Source organism: Hyaena hyaena, unplaced genomic scaffold, assembly GCF_003009895.1.
Source record: "Hyaena hyaena isolate Hyena2069 unplaced genomic scaffold, ASM300989v1 scaffold_689, whole genome shotgun sequence".
Classification (NCBI taxonomy): domain Eukaryota; kingdom Metazoa; phylum Chordata; class Mammalia; order Carnivora; family Hyaenidae; genus Hyaena; species Hyaena hyaena.
The window spans coordinates 1,040,403-1,060,516 of record NW_024081322.1 but is presented as its reverse complement, the minus strand read 5'-3'; the positions used below and the strand labels follow the sequence as shown (position 1 = coordinate 1,060,516).

General features: G+C 42.3%; 1 protein-coding gene across 2 annotated transcripts in view; it reads left to right on the top strand.

Moving 5' to 3' along the window:
• The first annotated feature begins 2,601 nt into the window (after positions 1-2,601).
• FNIP2 (folliculin interacting protein 2) overlaps positions 2,602-20,114 on the top strand; it is a 132,558-nt gene continuing 115,045 nt past the window's right edge. For both annotated transcript variants that reach the window (XM_039217438.1, XM_039217435.1), the window contains exon 1: positions 2,602-2,972. In XM_039217438.1, coding sequence (XP_039073369.1) covers positions 2,860-2,972 — 113 coding nt within the window. In that variant the 5' untranslated portion in view covers positions 2,602-2,859. The remainder of the gene's footprint in view (positions 2,973-20,114) is intronic.

Genomic DNA, 20,114 nt, shown 5'->3' with positions numbered 1-20,114 from the left:
CTTCTCTGGCTCCTTTCCTTTTTGCCTTCTTGGCTAGTATGGCCTCAAGTGCTCATTCCTGAACCAACACCTTGCAAAAGCAATGAGATTACCCTTAGATCATTCAGACGACAGTTTGGGGATAATGTCAGTTTACCCTGAGGCGCGCTGGCCTGGGGTAGGATGGACACCTGAACCAACCTGGGGTTCTGTCGGGAGGAAGGGGTAACAGACATAAGGTAGGCTACCGTGTACTAGGCAGTCTAACTGTACAAATGAAACTCCTAAAGGAACTTCCAGAACATACATTAACTGAGAGCTGTCACCAGGACTCAGAACGGAATAGGATAAGTAAATCAGCCCTTTTGCGATTCCGCCTTTCCCATCTTAGGTGTTATTCCGTCATCTCCCAAGAATTCAAGTATCGTTTTACTTCCTCCTCCTCTTGACAGCAGCGTACAGGGACAGCCAGCTGGTAGATTTTCTAAGATGGAGTGAGGGGATGAAGTGAATGAGATGTATGGAATCGGGAGACCAGCCACACAACTGTGCTGGAGACTGGGTGTAGAACAAGCTTCAGGGAAGAGGCAGTGGTCAGCGGATAACAGGCAAACAGGGAGGCTTTGAAGAGGCCTTGACCAGACAAGAAGAGAAGTATTGACGCTGGAACAGGAGAGCTGCCTGGAGCTATCTCTCCAAATTTTGCTGATTAGGATTTTTGTTTGCTTTTAGAATTCAGAGCAAGAGGTGTGGCCAGAACCAGAATGGGGAAGAATGTGATGTTGAGAGGAAACAAAGGGAGAAAAGGGGGAGAAGGGAACCATTTCAGTTCCTCGTTTTCTCGCCTAACTGAAGTTGGTCCTTAACAGTTTGAGATGCACACACTCCCTTGATAGTTGCCCAGTGGGGATCAAAACTGAGGATGATGTCTGGGGCAGGTTGACTTTTAAACTGCCTCTTTTGGGTGATGCTGCACATTTGGATGGGGCTGGAATTAAACTAGTCCTTGGAGGCGAGGAACAAGGGAAACCATGCCAAATTCCTCTTCAATGTACAAAAGCTTTAGGCACATCAAGAGTATGCACTTCAGTTTGGGGAATAAAGGACATTTTCTGAGCAAGGATTGGGTAAGGGAAGGTGGTGAAGTGCCACCCATAACATGACTTGGGGCCATGTCTTAATAAAGTCACAACAGATGAAGCCAATAGCTGCTATATAGGATACTGACCAATACTCGTGATCTCATGAGGAAGATGCTCCCAGTAAACAGAAATGCCAAAGTTGCAAACCAGGGTTCTGTGTACACTCCATTGTGCAAAACAAGGATTGCTTACTGGCAAGAACGCTTAATCCACCATTTTAATACTAGAGATCTGAAAGGAAAACATGACTGGAGTTTCCATTTCTACCATCTTTCCCTTACCTTTGTGAAATTTCAGCACATTTAGTAAACCAGCACAGCTAGTTTACTACAAGAGCCAGAAGAGGCATTTTCGATTACTTTTACTCATGGAAATACATTTGCTTTTTTTTTGAGTTTCCAAGAGTCCTCCTTTGAACAAATCTAAGGGAATCCAGGTGAGTCACTGTTCACTGCTCATGAAGGAGAAGCTAGGAGAGGCACGGTTGGAATTTTACTTCTATCTCTATGACTCCTCATCAGAAAAAACTTTAAAGCTAAAGCTATAAAGGAGATTAAGAAGCTGCTTTGATCTGGCATGTTCCTTCACCACCACAGGCTGTTGGGAGAGTTCTGCACCAGAGGCTAAAGTACTCACAGAGATTGGGTGGGACTGGATAGGAAAGCCAACTCAAATACCATAACCCCTCCCTTCTCCAAATCGAATAGTATCTATCTGCCGTTGATATCAGATTATTATGTGCCTTGATGGTTAAATATGTACTAGGAAAGCATTTTCTTGTTATAAAATAGCTTCTCTTAATTTTCTAAATCTATGTAGTGAATTCCATGTGTTTTTTAATTTCACAAGCAACTTTTTATAGAACTACGGTATAGTGACCCAAGATGCTAAAGATCGAATAATTCAACTAAACAGTTTAAATTAAAAACCAAAAAGGAAAAGAAAAAAAAAAAGACGGAGAGAGCTAATCTGGATGTGATAGAAACATGCCAATATCTTGGGTGTTGTGAGATTCGAAACAGTCCTGTGAAACAGCAGCCTCACGTATGAAACCCTTTCCCGCGCCATGGGGTTTCCATAAACGAGCCCTTGCACCTGCACAAAGCCAGGACCCAAGTTCAGGGGCTTTGTCTCAAAAGAACAAAGATCGGCCCAGCTGCTTCTCTCGCTTTCGAAAGAACGCAGCCACCTCCAGCCCCACGCACCGCTCGCGGAGCCGCGTCCCTCGGGCAGCCCACCGCGGCCGCGCGGCGCCCGCCCCCGCGTCCTGGGCCCCTTTAAGTGCCGCGCCCGCCCCGCCTCCGCTGCCCGCGTGCCGGGAGCACAGGGCCGCCCGATCCGGGCCTCGCCTCCCACCGGGGTTACGTGAGCCCGGGGCGGGCGGCCGCCGGGCCAATGGCCGCCGCCTGGGCGGCCGCGCTCCTCCCGCGCCGCCGCCGCCGCCGCCGCCGCCGCCGCCGCGGGGCTGCGGGCTCCTCCCGCAGGAGATAACTGTCAGCGCGCGAGGCGGCGGCGGCGGGCCGGCTCAGTCATATGACCGGCCTCCGGCGGCCCCGACGCCGAGCAGAGTTACTCAGCTGCAGCAGCCCCGCGCTCCCACAAGGCTGGGCGGCCGCGCCGCCGCCGCCGCCGCCGCCGCCGCGATGGCCCCGCCGCCGCGGCCGCCGCCCCCGGCTGCGCGCTGAGCTGCCGGCCCCCCGAGCGCCACGGCCGGAGCTGCAGCGGCGGCGGCAGCATCATGGCCCCGACCCTGCTCCAGAAGCTCTTCAACAAAAAGGGCAGCGGTGGCGGCGGCAGCTCCGCGTCGGCTTCTGCCCAGGGCAGGGCTCCCAAGGAAGGACCCGCGTTTAGGTGAGGGGGCGCCGAGAGGCGAGGCTGGAGCGGGACCGGAGTTGGCTTCGGTGCCCGCCGGGGGAGGGAAGGAGAAGGGAGTGGGCCGCCCGGGACGTCGCAGCCCAGCGCCGGCACCGGGTCCCGGGCTTGTCATCGTGGACGCGCCTGCTCCGAGTGTGGCCCCGAAACCTCTGTGACCGGGAGGGTGCTTTCCTCCCTTCCTCCGCTTCCTCCGTCCGGCTCTTTCCCCACTCCTCGGGGTCCCTTCCTCCTTGCCGAGAGTTCTCGTGTGTTCCTTGGGTTTCCCAGGCGTGCGCTTGCTTGGCTCTGGAGACGGAGGTTCGCCCTGAATTGGGGTGAACCCCTTCCCGGCAGAGCCGCCTGGGCGCCTCTGCGGGCGCTGCAAAGCTGTGAGCTGTCATTTTGAGGGCAGCTCCAACCTATTGTGTACGTGACAGTGTTTTGAAGTTAAGAAGGAGCAACAGTCACGAAAAAGACATCTTCCTTCCTTCTTGCTGTTTGTGACAGGCTCTCAAACAGATGAATGAAAGTATGTAATTTGCACATCTTTTCGAAGGCTGATGCCGCCTGATGTATGGAAAGGGAGTAAAATGCTTTTATGAAATGGCTGAGGTTTTATTTAACAATGCTGATGCACGCATTTAACAGATCCGACCTTGGGAACGCACACCTCTGAATAATAACTGTTAGCATTTATTGAGCGTTTACCATCTGAAATGCGTTATGTCGATTTCTTTAGCAACCCTGTGAGGTAGGTGCTATTGTAACTCCCATTTTACAGATGAGGACACTTAAAGTTGGGAGAACTTCAGCAGCGTGTCCAGGATTCACCGCAGGACAGTGGCAGAGCCTGCATTTTGACCCAAGCAGCTTGACCACAGAATCCCCTTTTTAAAATCTGTTATTCTGCGTTCAAGAGCTAACTTTTAGAAGGTGACTTAAAATGCCCTGGGTTGCCTTTCAGCACGCTTCTGTTGAGAAGTTTATTCATGTACTTTTAACAGTTTTATTCAGCAGATTTTTTAATTGAGTATCTACTCCCAACAGTGACAGGCTGCTACCGCTTTTGGGCCAGAATGTCTTGCAGAAACAGTTTATTATTAAGTAAATCCAGAACCAGTATAGTAGACCTTTCAAAAGTTTGAGGTGAAACTTCGAGTACGTTTGGATTAAGTTGTATATTCTAGATTTTGCTTTTCTCCAATTCCGTTCGTTTCAAAACCTAGCTTCCTCACTGCAGTTATGTGAACATTACACATCAGTATTTTGTGTTTGTGAAGTGTGCGTGGGTGTGTGTGGGTGTGGAGGTATTTGGAAGGTAAATTGTGGGGACTTCAAACTACCCTGGTTAAATTCTCGTGTTTGCTTTAGACCAACTGAATCCTTCTAATTTGAGTAGGGAATCCTATTCGGTTCCCTGCTCTGAGTACTAGTGATGTGGTGTCCCTTCTCAGAATGGTAGAATTACTTCAGACCCCGGGTATGGAATTTCTTCTCTTCCCTCCAGGTAACTCAGACTCGATCAAGGGAACAAAGCCTGGAGAGAAAAGGGCATGTGCGTGCGTTATGGTGTCTTTACTTTGGCAGCCCTTGTCAAGGACATTGAAAGCCATTTTAATGTTGGTGGAGATAGTGGAGTTACACGGCCACTGTTTCCTGTGCTCTCTGCCCAGTTGCCCACCGCCATTTCCTCCATCCACGAGTTTAATTGAGTGTATTTTGAACAAAAAAAATCGTGGCTATATTTAGGGCCTGGCCATATTAGGGAAATTGATTCCCGCTTTGTGGGAACATTTTCAGTATAGTGTTCTGATGTCCCATTGGTGTATAATGAAGAACACAAAAGTGTGCGAAAGACTTTTTTTTTTTCTTTCCTGACCTCATTAGGATTTTCTAGATAGATTTTCTAGGTAGATTTTTGAGATAGGGAGAATTGGAGGTCTCAGTTGAACATTTCACATGATGAGGCCGTTCAGCAGTGTCTCTGCCAGGGGTCATTGTGGAAAAAGAAGTGAACTAGCAGATGTCTGTACAGACTCAGGAAGGTGGGGACAAGTCAACCAGCGCCCACCAGACCAGCAAAGGATACCCAAGCAAGTCTTCCCTCCTGCTCTCTCCGCCTAGCGGAACTCTGAGATGCAGTATAGCCCTCCTGGGAAAAGTCTCCTAGAAAATTTCCCGCAGCATAGCCCTCCTGGGAAAAGTCTCCTAGAAAATTTCCTTTTCTTGCCTTGTGCTTCGTTTTACTCAGATTGTAACAAATAGAAGCTGGCATGTGCTTTTTGGGGAAGTGGGTGCCTTACACAGGGGATTAGCTGCCCTTAGGAATCCACTTTATAGTTGAATAGATTTTGAGAAGTTAAGATAAAATCCTCAGGTAAAAAATCTAGTATTCCTATTGTGAACTTATTTTTCAGGGCATTTAAATACAGTATGTAACTTGTAGATCTTGAGAATGAAAGTCTCCTGAGGAATCTGGTAGACTTTTTGGGCAGGCTTGTAGCTTTTATTAACACATAGTTGGGAGAAAAGCCTAAGTAAAAATAAGGTCCAGCTGTATTTATTAACTTATTTGTTGTTGTTTGTTTTAAAGTTGGTGGAAGCCTTTTTTTAATTCTAATTTTTGAGAAAGAGACAGAGCATGAGCAGGGGAGGGGCAGGGAGAGAGAGAGGGAGACACAGAATCTGAAGCAGGCTCCAGGCTCTGAGCTGTCAGCGCAGAGCGATTGCCTACTCAAACTCCTGAACCATGAGATCATGACCTGAGCTGAAATCAGAGGCTTAACCGACTGAGCCACCCAGGCGCCCCAGTGGAAGCCTTTTTGTATCTTTTCTCTTTCTACGATGGACTTTCACTACTTTTCTTCAGTTCTCTGAAGTTTTGCTTTTTGTCAAGTTGCCCTTCATGTTACTCTGTGTTCTCTTGTGCACTTCCTGGTCACTTAACTGTGTTTCTTACTGTTACCTCACTCCCCGGTTTTCACTCACTACAGTTGACAAAAGAGGACATTTTCTGTCCAGTATAAGTAGCTTATATCATAGGCCGTTTTCAGATCTTCATGCTTTCTGGCATTCCATCTAAAAAAGGGGATCATCACAGTCAAGGTTCTTAACTGTATTTTGTTAAGTGTATTTTGTTTGGGATCTCAACAAAAGCCCTTTCATAGCTTTGAGGAAAGAGACTTCTAGGAAAACAAAAGAAATCAAAAGAGATTGAATTTACATGTTTGGGAGAAGTAGTTAGGAACAATACAAGATTATGGTATCTGGGAAGTTTAAGCTCTATTTAACATTATAAAGTTCCATTGTGGTCTTGAAATTTGAAAGTATCCTCTATTTGCTGGTCTTCAGAAAGCTTTCACTTTGAATTAGTTGGTACATAAATAGTTATTTGAACAATTCTTTGTTCTAGAAAGTTAAAGTAGAACAAAAAGAGGTGATGCGTCTAGAGGTTCAAGTTGGGAATAAAATTGGGTTCCTGGTCACCCTGGATTTGAGATCAGCATGTTCATATAGGAATTTTTAAAAGCCCAGGTATGCCCATTGACTTGCATATCTGGTTCAAATTTGAGGTTTTATTTTAAAGGTTTTTTTTTTTTTTTAATGTCTCTGTTGAACTAGTGGGCCAGTCTTCACCTAAAATATATATGCGACAGGGGCGCCTGGGTGGCTTAGTCGGTTAAGCGTCCGACTTTCGCTTGGGTCATGATCTCGCGGTTCGTGGGTTCGGGCCCCGCGTCGGGCTCTGTGCTGACTGCCAGCTCAGAGCCTGGAGCCTGTTTCAGTCTGTGACTCCCTCTCTCTGACCCTCCCCTGCTCACGCTGTCTCTCTCTCTCTCTCCTAGAAATAAATAAAACATTAAAAAAAAACTTAAAAAAATATATATATATGCGACAGAGAGGTGAAGAGATCGTAGGTTGTCAAGTAATTTTATTTTGAACCAGTTAGAAGAAGTGAGTAAGCTTATCTATCGCCTGGGACATGAGGAATAAGTGGAAGCATTTCAGCTGTCTGGTAGCTAGCTGTAAAATGCTAGAAGTACACTCCATTTCTTCTCCCCTCCAGTCCTGAATATCTAAGCCCAAATGGCCCAGTTTGTACTAATCTGCATTGTTCTGTTAGAACAAATGTAAGTAATCTGTTACAGGGTTAGTATAAGTATAATTTAATCCACTTATCATCATTATCAAATAGCATCTGATGCCCATGTGCTTGTGGCTCCTCCTGTGCAAATCAAGGGAGGACGCTCATGACACAGGACATAGATTATTTACCAAGATGAATAAACAGCAAAGTACACATTGGACACTATAACAAGAAGATCACTGAAACACTGATAAAGAGTAAATCTTTACATTAAGTAAGGCATTAAGAACTCCCTGTTCTCAAGCTTCGAGTGACTGAGGGTAGGAGTATAAATTAGTCTTCTCTTGGACAGAGGGAATGTACACAGAAGTGCTTCCTCCCCGCCCACTGCCAGCTCCCAGGATATGTGCATTTCTAATGAGATTTTTCTGAAGTAGGGAGAATATTCTGGAGAAAACTCTGTGTAATTCCACTACACTCATTTTTATTTTATTTTTTTAATGTTTTCTTTTTTTTAAAATTTCTGACAGAGAGAGAGGGAGAGAGAGCGAGAGAGAGCGAGGGAGCGTGAGCAGGGGAGGGTCAGAGAGAGAGGGAGACACAGAATCTGAAACAGGCTCCAGGCCCTGAGCTGTCAGCACAGAACCCAACACGGGGCTCAAACCCACGAACCATGAGATCATGACCTGAGCCGAGGTCAGACGCTTAACCGACTGAGCCACCCAGGTGCCCCTACACTCATTTTTAATGCCTGTAACATAAGACATGTGACACGCATGGGACAAACAGCACTTTTGATTTCTTTCTTCCTACTTTCTAAAAGTCTTTCTGGAGGTTTCCTTGCCTGCTGTTTCGGATTTACTGGCGTACTCTTTATATTCTGTCTCCTTGTCCTGAAATATGCCGTACACCATAGGGGGTTATTAGAGATTTTTGGCAGAGGTAAAGAAGGGACTGTGCCAGCTAATGCAGTGGGCTCTGTTAAAAGCACTTCAAGACAGATTGAGGAGACCATTGATTTAGTCCTGCCTCAGTCACCATGTTGACATGGGCCTTCATTTCTGAACAAGTCTCTATTTCTCTAGTTCTCAGTTTTGTCATTTGTAAAGTCACAGCACCAGACCTATGTCATAGGGTTACATAGGTGCTACAGAGGTAATATAATGAGTTTGAAAATCTTTTTCAAAAACATCAAATGTGGTACAAACTGATTTTAAGTATTCCCAAGGAGGCTTTTAAGTCATGGAGTTGACTATTATTCACATTGAGGCTTTTATTAAAATTGAACCAGTTTTCAGAGACTTCAGATAGAACTGAAGCGATATGTTTTTATTTACTTTTTTTTTTTTTTTGACCTTGTTTGTGATGAAATAGAGACCCTACGTTTTCAGAGAAGTGTTAAAGACACCCAGCAGGCTGTAACTTAGGCCTGGATAGAGGTGACTGAGAGTTCAGGAATATTTTTAGGAGTATGGTGTATTTGTTTTTCAGAATTCTATGCTATTTTTCTTATCAAGAAAAAAATCTTACTTAGCTGCAGGGGGAATATTGTTAGGCAAAATGATATGGTTGCACAATGGATGATACTGTGCAGCAGCCAAATCATTTGTGTGTGTGTGTGCATTTGGACATGCACACGTGCACGGATACATACACATGTGCATATGTATACACCCACAGAAAGGAGTTCTCCGTAGAAAAAGCAAAAGCAAGATACAAACTTATATGAGTAGTTTTTAAATATAGGCATGGGATGGATGCTGCAGGTATGGAAGAGAGCCGCACTGTACCCCAGCCAGTGGCTGCCAAGGGGAGGCTGAGAACTTAACTTTACTCTTTTGTGTATTCATTTTTGTTGGATCTTGCTCTGATGAATTTGTGTGGTTTTTATGGGTTAAATATTTTAAATGTTGAATAGGCTTTGAGTCCTTTATACCATGAGGGGAAGGGGGGGTGGGGTGAGGATAATATTGGTCGAGAAACCCGATTTGAATAAAAACTCTTTGTAGAAATTTTCCTCTTCATTAAAACAACTGGTAGTTCCTGTTATTAAAAGTAATATGCAGTGAATTTTAATGTGCTTAAAACCTTAGTTCATTATAAGCCTTCGGAGGCCAATTTAATTGTTGGTATTGATAATCGTAGGCGGTATACATATGCAGAATTTTTACTAGTTGGGCAGGGTCAGTACTTCCCCCACGTTTCAGAGCCCACCATAACCTTCACCATGGCTCAGAACACTGGTTAGGAGCTGCGTGCAGGTCTTCAATTGGTGACTGAGAGGGAGATCTCATTAAGAGTTATTTGAAACACCTTTAGAAAAGAGTATCACAACCTTTTAGACTGGGAGAACCTGGAGAGGTTAAGGGGCTCGGATTAGATCTCTTTAAAGCTAAGATATGTATTATAATTTTAAGTTCTGAAATGTGAATTGGTCCTGTTACTCATTGTCATTTGGCTTGGTATGTGGTATTGAAGGATGGGCCCGGTATGTGTGTTTTAATGCACAGAGTATAGATCTAAAGCGAGCATTGATTTTGTCATTGTGGCTTAAGGTTGTGTTTCTCATGGTTTACTTGTGAGGTCAGCATAAGGAAGCCACTCTGCTGTTTTGTTTCCTTGGCAAAGGAAGTTGTAAAAGATTGTCTTTACGCTCCTGAAATGCTTTGGCTGTCTGTGTGAACTCCTGGTGGGTGAATCTGATTTGGGAACTGGCACTGTGCTGATTTCTCCAGCCACTGTTTTTCTTGGTGTGGGCGAAAAGTAACAAATGTTTTATCCTGATTGTACAAGTCCCTTGCCTAGTGTGAATTGTGAGGCCTGCACTATGAGATCATGTCCTTGGCTGTAAAAGTAGTGAGTCTTTCCCCTTTGCGTATGAGTGCTGAAATATTTGGTGAGTTCCTACTTACCAAGTATTCTTTATCTCAGGTTTGTGAAAAATGATTATTATGTAAAAGAGGAAAAACAGGATGGACTTTTCCAGCTAACTGGGCATGTAATAGTGATTTCCCTCAACTCCACCCCGTCTGTAAATGGAACATCCATGACTCACTTCTCAGGGCCACACAAGCACTTTTGTAACCAGTGCTTGAATGGGAGGGTGGGATGGGGATTGAAGGAGATGGGCTGGCATCCCATTTGTGTTTAGCCAGAATCTGTCCAGCTGCCTTTATAACGGACTTCTGAAAAAGACAATGTGCCTTCTCACACACCACGCTACATATTTTTTTCTTATCGCATTTTCTGTTTGTAAAATAATGCAATATGTTAAATGCAACAAATGCACTCATTAATACTATAACATTGTGGGTAAGGATTGTATAGCAGCGTGTTCTTTCTGTTACATAAGATTTTGGTATTAACATGGATAATCGGGATCCCTGATTATCATATTGCTGTCTCTTTAACTGTATGCCTTTCATTTATTTTTTATTTATTTTTTTTTTTACAAATAGTTTATTGTCAAATTAGTTTCCACATAACACTCAGTGCTCATCCCCACAAGTGCCCTCCTCCATGCCCATCCCTCCTCCCCCCACATCCATCAGTCCTCAGTTTTTGTCAGCATTCAAGAGTCTCTCATGGTTTGCCTCTTTCCCTTTCCCACACCATTTCCCCCCTTCTTCTCCCCCTTGTTCCTCCGTTAAGTTCCTTCTAATCCTCCTATACGTGCAAACATATGATATTTGTCCTTCTCTGCCTGACTTATTTCGCTAAGCATAACACCCTCAAGGTCCATCCATGTTGCTACATATTGTATGCCTTTCATTTATATACATTTAGAATATTTTTGTAGCTATTTGACCCTGTACTCTTGCTTAATTTATAGATGATACTCTAGAATTTGTGCCCAGCATAGTGTTATAAAAAGATATGTACACTGCTTAATAAAGCTGATTTTATCACCACACCTCACTTTTTTTAAAATCATAAATAAGGACATTTCTGTATTTGCTAGAATACATCTTTAAACAAGTGATCACTGGTGTTTGATAATCCACTGATGTCTAATTGAAAATGACAACCAATACATGCAAGGTCCCTAAGTGAAAGTATGCATGGATGCAGTAGAAATTAATCCCCAGAAGTTGAGGGGGACAGATTGAGACCCTACATATCTGGTGGGGACCTCAGCCTGGTGTCTGGTATGATTAGTTGCATGTTGGAAGTTAATGATTATGTAGCACATGTGAACATCTTAAACTCTGTGTGTTTATGATGGAAATATTTTTTCTAAGAAAATTGTTAGTCCACTTACTTGAATATACCCTGGGTTACATTGTATAATAGACATAAGTAGAAACTGAACACATACAAGAATATACTCAACTTGACATAGCAAGAAATAAACTTACAAGTGTCTGCTTTTCCTTGGTTTAGGCTACTTGAGACCCTGTAATACTAGCGTTATACTAAGTGCAGCGTGGCCAAGACTCAATGGTCAGTTATTGTTGAATTTTATTTATTTGTGGCCTACTCTAACAGAATAGATGTGTGTGTGTTTAATGTTTTGTCCCTGAAACTTTCCAGAGAATAGATTAAAATTGACTCTAACAGTTTGACAAACAGAAAAAATAAATTTGCTTACAAGTACACATGTATCAGTTAAATGGCATTGAGTGGATTTTTGCATTTCATTGGGTAAATTATGCTAACTAAACTTTTCATTCAGTTGTCATGGCAACTCTATTTCTTCACAAGTTGAAGACAAGTTAGATGTTAACCTGCACATTCCTGGAGAGATGAAACAGGTGTTGATTTAAGATGTGTTGGGAAGAGTCAAAATCACCAGTCTAATCTGTTCTGCCTTTAACACCTTATAAATACCTTATACTGCCAACTCTCTCTCCCTGGTGCATCCAGAGGATTGGACCTTTTCTTTTTTCTTACATTTAAACAATTAGGCTTATAGAAAAAAATTGTGTGTAATCAGTTGCCTCTTAATTGTCCTCTTTTACTCAAGGTCTTTTATAAAATATGATGGAGAAATAGTAATAAGGTCTTTTAAATTTCCCACTTTATTTATTTGCTTATAATTTTTTTTAAGTTTATTTATGTTGAGAGAGAGTCAGGGAGGGCAAGAGAGAGAGGGGCAGACAAAGAGAGAGAATCTTCATCAGCACAGAGCCTGATGTGGGACTTGAACTCCTGAACCATGAGATCATGACCTGAGCTGAAACCAAGAGTAGGATCCTTAACTGACTGAGCCACTCAGGTGCCCCTAAATTTCCCACTTTAAAGCATGTACTTGAAAGTAATTGAATGAAACAAGGAAATGTACATGTTATGGTTAGAGCACTGATATGGAAGTTCCTCTAAATCCTAGCCCTGTCATTGTGTCTGTAGTGCTTAATGTAGTGCTAAATGGTTGCATTTAATAAATATCTGTTGAATGAATGAATGTATTTAAGAGTTTTGAAAACTGGCAATCCTTGAAGATTCTCTGGTATTCCAGAATCTGATCTCTTGAAATAATAATGCTTTTTTTTGTAGGGAACTTCTTTCTTGATGTTTCTGACATGCATTGTGGCATTGCTCAAAGGAATTGTATTTTATACAACTGAATTTCTTTCTTTCCAGTAATTATAATGAAAAATTTTCTGGTATCAAAATCATAGGATAAATATTCTAAAGGGAACTGTCTTCACAAAACAAAAACAAAAGCAACAAAATACTCACGCACACACACACACACACACATCCCAACAACTAAAAAGACACCTAAGTAATATGTCTGAGACCAGTTATAAAATCCCACAGCTATTGAAAGTAAACTATTGAAAAAATATTTAAATAACATTTATGAACCTCTCAAATTATTAGCTGTGTTGATAAAATGTAAACCTCTGTTCTATACTTTTTAGATTTATTTGAATTCTTGTGTGGTTTGGTAGAACTGAAATACATTATATGATGAACTCCACTCGTTTTTTTTCATGTTCATAATATAGCACACTTAATTATAAAAACAACATTGGTATTTTGAATCCTGCAGGAACTGTGTGCGTGTCACATGAAGTAAGTACTTTAGAGAAAAGGTGGAATCATTTCTGCTTTTCATTTGAGAAACCAACTTGAGAATGGGTAATAAATCTGACATGTTCTTGAAGAAGCTCTTAACCCAGACTGACATAAAGGTGACCTACGCTGTGTGAGGAAGTGAGCTATGAGTAAACATTTTTCCCAAGCATAACAGGCAATGACTATTTGATTTAGAATGGTACACTGAATAAGTCAGTTGCTAGGGCAGAAGGAGGGAGAAGAGCAGGAACTAGTGTCTCTGCCCAAAGGGTGAAGAGTGAGCCCTGGTAGCCTCTTGGTTTTCTCCTGTCTGAGAGTCTCCACAGAGACCCCGTGAGCATTGCTCCCTGGCCCCTGCTGTGGGGTACTATACATTTCTCAGTGCCATACGTTCCTGAAAAGTTGTCTGTAAATTATGTGATTTTGTTCAAAATTATGAATTTTAAATGCACCTGATTAAAAAAATGAAACAATATAAAATGATATACATTGAAGTATAAACCTCTCACTTCATACCCCTAATCTCTCTTTCCAGAGGCTCCCGTTATTATAACAGTTTCTTTTATATCCTTTCAGAACTATTCTGTACAAATATAAGAAAAAATATTCTTTCATTCATGCAAAATGGTAGTTCCCTGTATACGGTTCTGCATTTTGCTGTTAGTTACCTAATATTCCACTGAATATTCTGTATGTATTAATACTTTACTTTATCCCTGTGATTCTGTTTTTCTAAATTAAAGAAAAATTTTTATTTATTTTGAGAGACTGAGAGAATGAACAGGTGAGGGGCAGAGAGAGAGAGAGGCAGAGAGAGAATCCTTTGTAGGCTCTGCACTGTCAGCATAGAGCCTGATATGAGGCTTGAACTCACAAACTGTGAGGTCATGACATGAGCCAGAACCAAGAGGCAGGCACTTCACTGACTGAGCCACCTAGATACCCCAAACCCTGTGGTTCTTTTTTTTTTTTTTTTTTTTTTTAAATTTTTTTTAAGGAGAGGTTGTAACTTCTTTTTTTTTTTTTTTTTTTTTTTTTTAAATGTTTTATTTATTTCTAGGAGAGAGAGAGAGAGAGACAGCTTGAGCAGGGAAGGGTCAGAGAGAGGGAGTCACAGACTGAAACAGGCTCCAGGCTCTGAGCTGGCAGTCAGCACAGAGCCCGACGCGGGGCTCGAACCCACGAACCGCGAGATCATGACCTAAGCGAAAGTCGGACGCTCAACCGACTAAGCCACCCAGGCGCCCCCCAAACCCTGTGGTTCTTAAATCTGGCTGGACATTAAAGTCATCTAGAGAGATGTAAATGCCCAAACTGCCCTCGCGGAGATCCAGATAATTGGTCTGTGTTAGGGCCCTAACATGCTTGTCTTTATGAAACCCTCCTCAGGTAATTTTAAGTTAAGCCAGTCCCCTATTGATGGATATTTAGGTTGTTTCCAGGCTTTTCTGTTGGAAATGATGAACTTCTGGTCAGAAGATCTTATGCATTAGTACAATTATATTTCTGGGATAAGAACTTGGGGTGAAATTTCTGCCACATTGCTCTTGGAGATGTTGCACCTGTTTCTACAATAGCCTACAACACTGGCTGGCTAGTGGAGATGAGTTCGGAGACCCTAAAGAAACAATCTGCCTGGTGGGGTTGTGGTGAAACTTGGAGTTTAGATTTCTCTTGTAGCCTTTGATCACTTCTCCAATCCACCGTTCATGCACCTTGTTTTAAGCTCTTTTGCAATTCAGTTTGGCAGCACTATCGAGACATAACAGTGCTTGTGCTTTTTTGACCCCAGCAATGTAAAAGAAAAGAGTTCTGTGCGTGAACATATTTGAAAAACCAAAATAACTTTAGTGCATGGAGATGTTCTTTAGACATGATCATTAATGATAAAATCTAAAAAATCATAATAGCTATCTAACAGCAGGAAAGTGGCTGAATTGTGATGTTAGGTTCACATGGGATACTATATGATGGTTAAATGATTATGATGATGTACTAATATAATCAAATTACAAGTATCAATATAATGTTATATTAATGTATTGATTATATGATTATTCTGTAATTAGCATATTAATTTGTAATATAACAGTAATATAAAAAGGAAAATACAATAGATGATGTGATGGAGTAATGAGCTGGTGGGTAAATGTCCTTAAAAAATTATCCTTGGGGCTCCTGGGTGGCTTAGTCAGTTGAGCGTCTGACTCTTTTGATTTTGACTCAGGTCATGATCTCACATTTGTGAGATCAAGCCCCACATCTGGCTTTGACTGAGTGTGGAGTCTACTTGGGATTCTGTCTCTCCCTCTCTCTCTCTCTCTCTCTCTACCCCTCCCCCGCTCACACTCTTTCTTAAAATAAATATTTAAACAAGTTATCCTTTACTATTATAAAATTGTATGGGCAAAAAAATGAAAATTAGGGAAAAAAATTCTTTTATAATGCAAATATCCATTTGTGGTTTTAAAGACGTATTTTCCTATTAGTGAAATATTTCATATTAGTGAAATTAGTGGCGACATACTACAGAATATGTATGTAACTGGCTTTGAAATTTTTTAAGATGCCTATAAATAGCTTCTTCTCAAATATTTTAAGGGGCCCCTCTGATATTTGTTGAAAATAAGACTGCGTGTACAGTTGCTTCTACTTACATCGTCTCACCCATGTCTCACAGTTCTCCTTTGAGGGTAGGTATTTTTATTAGCTAATTTCTAGATTATAAAGTTATAATAATTTGTAGGTGAAAATATTGAGGCTTGCGTGAGATTACTGAGTGGTTAACTAGTGATGCTGGGAATGCAAACCCATGTCCGCCTATGACTTCCTTACTGATACATGACCTGTATCTCCTCTCTGCAGATTAATATTTGAGATATCTGAGAGGTTAAGAATCTGTGGTAGAGTCTGTCAGGATTATAAGGAAACATGTAGTCTTAAGTATTATTTCTAGGGCGCTTCCTATTTTATTTTTATTTTTTTAAGTTTTATTTTTGGGGGAGAGAGAGAGAGAGAGAGAGAAAAAGTACGGGAGGGGCAGAGAGAGGGGGAGAGAGAGAATCTCAAGCAGGCTCTGCACTAATGGTGGGGCTCAAACCCACGAGCTGTGAGCTGAAGTCAAACATTTAATCGACTGAGCCACCCAGGCGTCTCGGGGGGCTTCCCACTTTAATTGTGCAAATAATAGATATTAAGTGTAGAAAGCTAAGTGATAATACGAGAAGCAGTGGACTCCAGGGCCAAATATCCAGTGTCAGATTAAGATGAAAGTGAATAGTAAGGGCTCTTTAATCTGAGCTGGTTAAGGGAGGCTTTACAGAGGAGATAAAATCTGATCGGAGAATATTTTCAGAGAGATGAAGAGGAGGAAGATGATTTATCTTAGGAGTGTTCCTGGGTTAATGAGTGAACTGTTTTTTTTGTGTGTATTTTTTTTTTTTTTTTTGAAATAAGAATGCTCTAGTGAGGCAAGATCCACTGGGACCAGATTGTGCAGGGTCTTGAAAGCATTATTAATTTTAAGTGTAAATTTAGGAGCCCCAAAGAGACAATGAGAGGTCTTTAATCTATACATTGAAAGTTAATAGAAAGTGTAGGGACTTTGTTATCTATCTGCATTTCTTGTGTTCAGACCTTGTTCCCCTCCATGAGGTATGCCACATCATCCTCTCTTGATTTTTTTTCAATGTAAAATGGATGTAAAATCCCTTTTCTTGTAAGGTTGTTATGAGGACTAAAGCTAATATATGTCAGTTGTGTTACCCAGTGCTTGGCACCTATCAGGCATTCGATAAATCACAGCTCTTAGAACTCTCAGGGACTTGGGGCGCCTGGGTGGCTCAGTCGGTTAGGTGTCTGACTTCGGCTTAGGTCATGATCTCACGGTTTGTGGGTTCAAGCCCTGTGTTGGGCTCTGTGCTGACAGCTAGCTCAGAGCCTGGAGCCTGTTTCAGATTCTGTGCCTCTCTCTCTGACCCTCCCCTGCTCACACTGTCTCTCTCTCTCTCTCAAAAAAAAATAAAAAAAAAAAAAAAAAAAAAGAAATGGAGTTCCTTCTCTGAAGGCATTTGGGGAGCCACTACAATTTTTTTTCTTAGTTTACTGTCAAGTTGGTTTCCATATAACCCCCAGTGCTCATCCCAACAAGTGCTTTCCTCCGTGCCCATTACCCCCTTCCCCTCGCCTCCACCCCCATCAGCCCTCAGTTTGTTTTCAGCATTCATGAGTCTCTATGGGGGCACCTGGGTGGCTCAGCCGGTTAAGCATCCGACTTCGGCTCAGGCCATGATCTTGTGGTTCGTGGGTTCGAGCCCCGCATCGGGCTCTATGCTGACAGCCAGCTTGGAGCCTGGAGCCTGTTTCGGATTCTGTGTCTCCCTCTCTCTCTGACTCTCCTCTGCTCATGCTCTCTCTCTCCCTCTCTGTCTCCCTCTCTCTCTCAGAAATAAATAAAACATTAAAAAGAATTTAAAAAAAAAAAAGAGTCTCTCATTGTTTGCCTCCCTTCTTCTCCCCAACTATTTTTCCCCTTCTCCCCCATGGCCCTCCATTAACTTCCTCCTTAATCCTCCTATACGTGCAAACGTATGGTATCTGTCCTTCTCTACCTGACTTATTTCACTCAGCATAACACCCTCAAGTTCCAACCATGTTGCTACACATGGCCAGATTTCATTCTTTCTCATTGCCATAGTATTCCATTGTATGGATAAACCACATCTTCTTGGTCCATTCGTCAGATGATGGACACTTAGGCTCTTTCCATGATTTGGCTATTGTTGAGAGTGCTGCTATGAACATTGGAGTACATCAGCACTCCTATTGCTGGGTCATAGGAGAGTTCTATTGTTAATTTTTTGAGGAATCTCCACACTGTTTTCCAGAGGGGCTGCACCAGTTTACATTCCCACCAACAATGTAGGAGGGTGCCCATTTCTCCACATCCTCGCCAGCATCTAGAGTTCTCTGATTTGCGCATTTTAGCCACTCTGAGCAGCGTGAGGTGGTATCTCAGTGTGGTTTTGATTTGTATTTCCCTGATGAGGAGGGATGCTGAGCATTGTTTCATGTGTCTGTTGGCCATCTGGATGTCCTCTTTGGAGAAATGTCTGTTCATGTCTTTTGCCCATTTCTTCCCTGGATTATTTGTTTTTCGGGTGTAGAGTTTGGTGAGTTCCTTATAGATTTTGGGATACTAGCCCTTTTCCTGATATGTTGTTTGCAACTATCTTTTCCCATTCCGTCAGTTGCCTATGAACTTTATTGATGCCACTACAATTTTGAGTAATGGATTGGTGAAGCATGTTGCTCAGCACAGGGAACTTAACCTAACTTTTGGTGACGGAATCCAAGTTAGTGCAGTTTTACTGTGTCTGGTATCAGCAAGCAGATATTTCTTAGTCTTCCTGCTCTCTCCCCCTGGCTCAGACCTCTCATCTCCAAAGGGAAAAGCTGAAACTGATCACATGCCAGTAACATCATACTCTCACCTTCTATGACTTTCTTCCCAGCCTGTGACAGAACCCATACTGGTAAACCTATCAGATATAGTTATCTGGGTTTTGTTTTTTGTTTTAACAAAACTTTAGTTGTTTAGAGCAGTTTTAGATTTAAATAAAATTGAGGGGTAGGTACAAAGATTTTCCGTGTAGCCCCTGCCACCACACATGCATAGCCTCCTTCGTTATTGTCACTCACTGGTGTGGTTCGTTTGTTACCAAGGATGAACCTACATCGACATGTTATATTCGCCCAAAGTCTGTAGTTCACCTGTTGGTATTTTAGATTCTGTGAGTTTGGACAAGTATATAATGGCATATATCCATCCTTATAATATCCCACAGAATATTTTCACTGCCCCAAAACTCCTCTGTGCTCAGCCTATTCGTCTCTCTCCTCAGCGCGAGATATCTCTTTTTGTATCTCAGAACCTCTTTTTTTTTCTTTTAAGTAGTTTCCTGATAGTCTGCATCTCGTATTGATTAATTTCCTAAGCATGTGTGAAGAGTCAGTTTTGGCTGTGTCCTAAAATTCCAGATTTACACCAAGGAGAAGAGTTTGTGTTTGAAGACTAGCTCAGTTACTCATGATAGTCAGATTTTTTACAAACAGAAAGGAGGGAGGTGGGAACCGGGAGATGAGGGAGAAGGCATTTGCCTCAAAAACAAGAAAAAAGAAAAGCTTTTAATTGTCCAGTCATCTTATCTTATTGAAGTGCTAAGTACTGCCCCAAGTAATTGCATGGAGTACTAGTTTAAATAATGTGTCAAGAGAAGTGTGCAACGTCTGCTTGTTCCAAATAAAGCTATTAAAAAACAGCCTATTTCAGTAGGCGCAAACTCAGCACTTCATAATTTGTCATTGTGTCTTCTTTCTTCCATCCTCTCTCCTTCAAGTCCAGGGTGTGTTGGACTTTGATCTTGCAGCTGATTACCGTACTCTAGTGCTCTTTGGGTTATTCCAGCGAGTATTGAGTTTTATAGCTTGGACCGTTAAAGTCAGTATTGTGTTGAACGCAGCGCAGTAGCAACGTGAATTCTCTTGAGCTTGCCTTGAGCTCAACTTACTAGCATGTTAAGTAGCTGTTTAAGAGGAGGGTTCTTTTCAGAATTGTGCCATAATTAGCACTTGATTGTCAGAATTGCTTTTTTTTTTTAATGTTTACTTTTGAGAGACAGAGAAAGAGCTCGCATGAGAGTGAGAGTGGGGGAGGGGCAGAGAGAAGAGGGAGACAGATTTCTAAGCAGGCTCCAGGCTCTGAGCTGTCAGCACAGAGCCCAACGTGGGGTTCAAGGGCTCAAACCCATGCACTGTGATAACTGGAGCTGAAGTCGGACACTTAAGCGACTGAGCCACCCAGGCATCCCGATTGTCAGAATTGTTGTAGTCCAATCAGCAGACCATAGTAAATAGGTAATTTACCTTGGATTAAAGTATTGCCATAATGTCAGACCTCTTCTCCTTCCTTTTATTTTAGAAACCTTTATGTGTAAAGCACTGGGTCTCCAGTACCCCAGAGACACTTT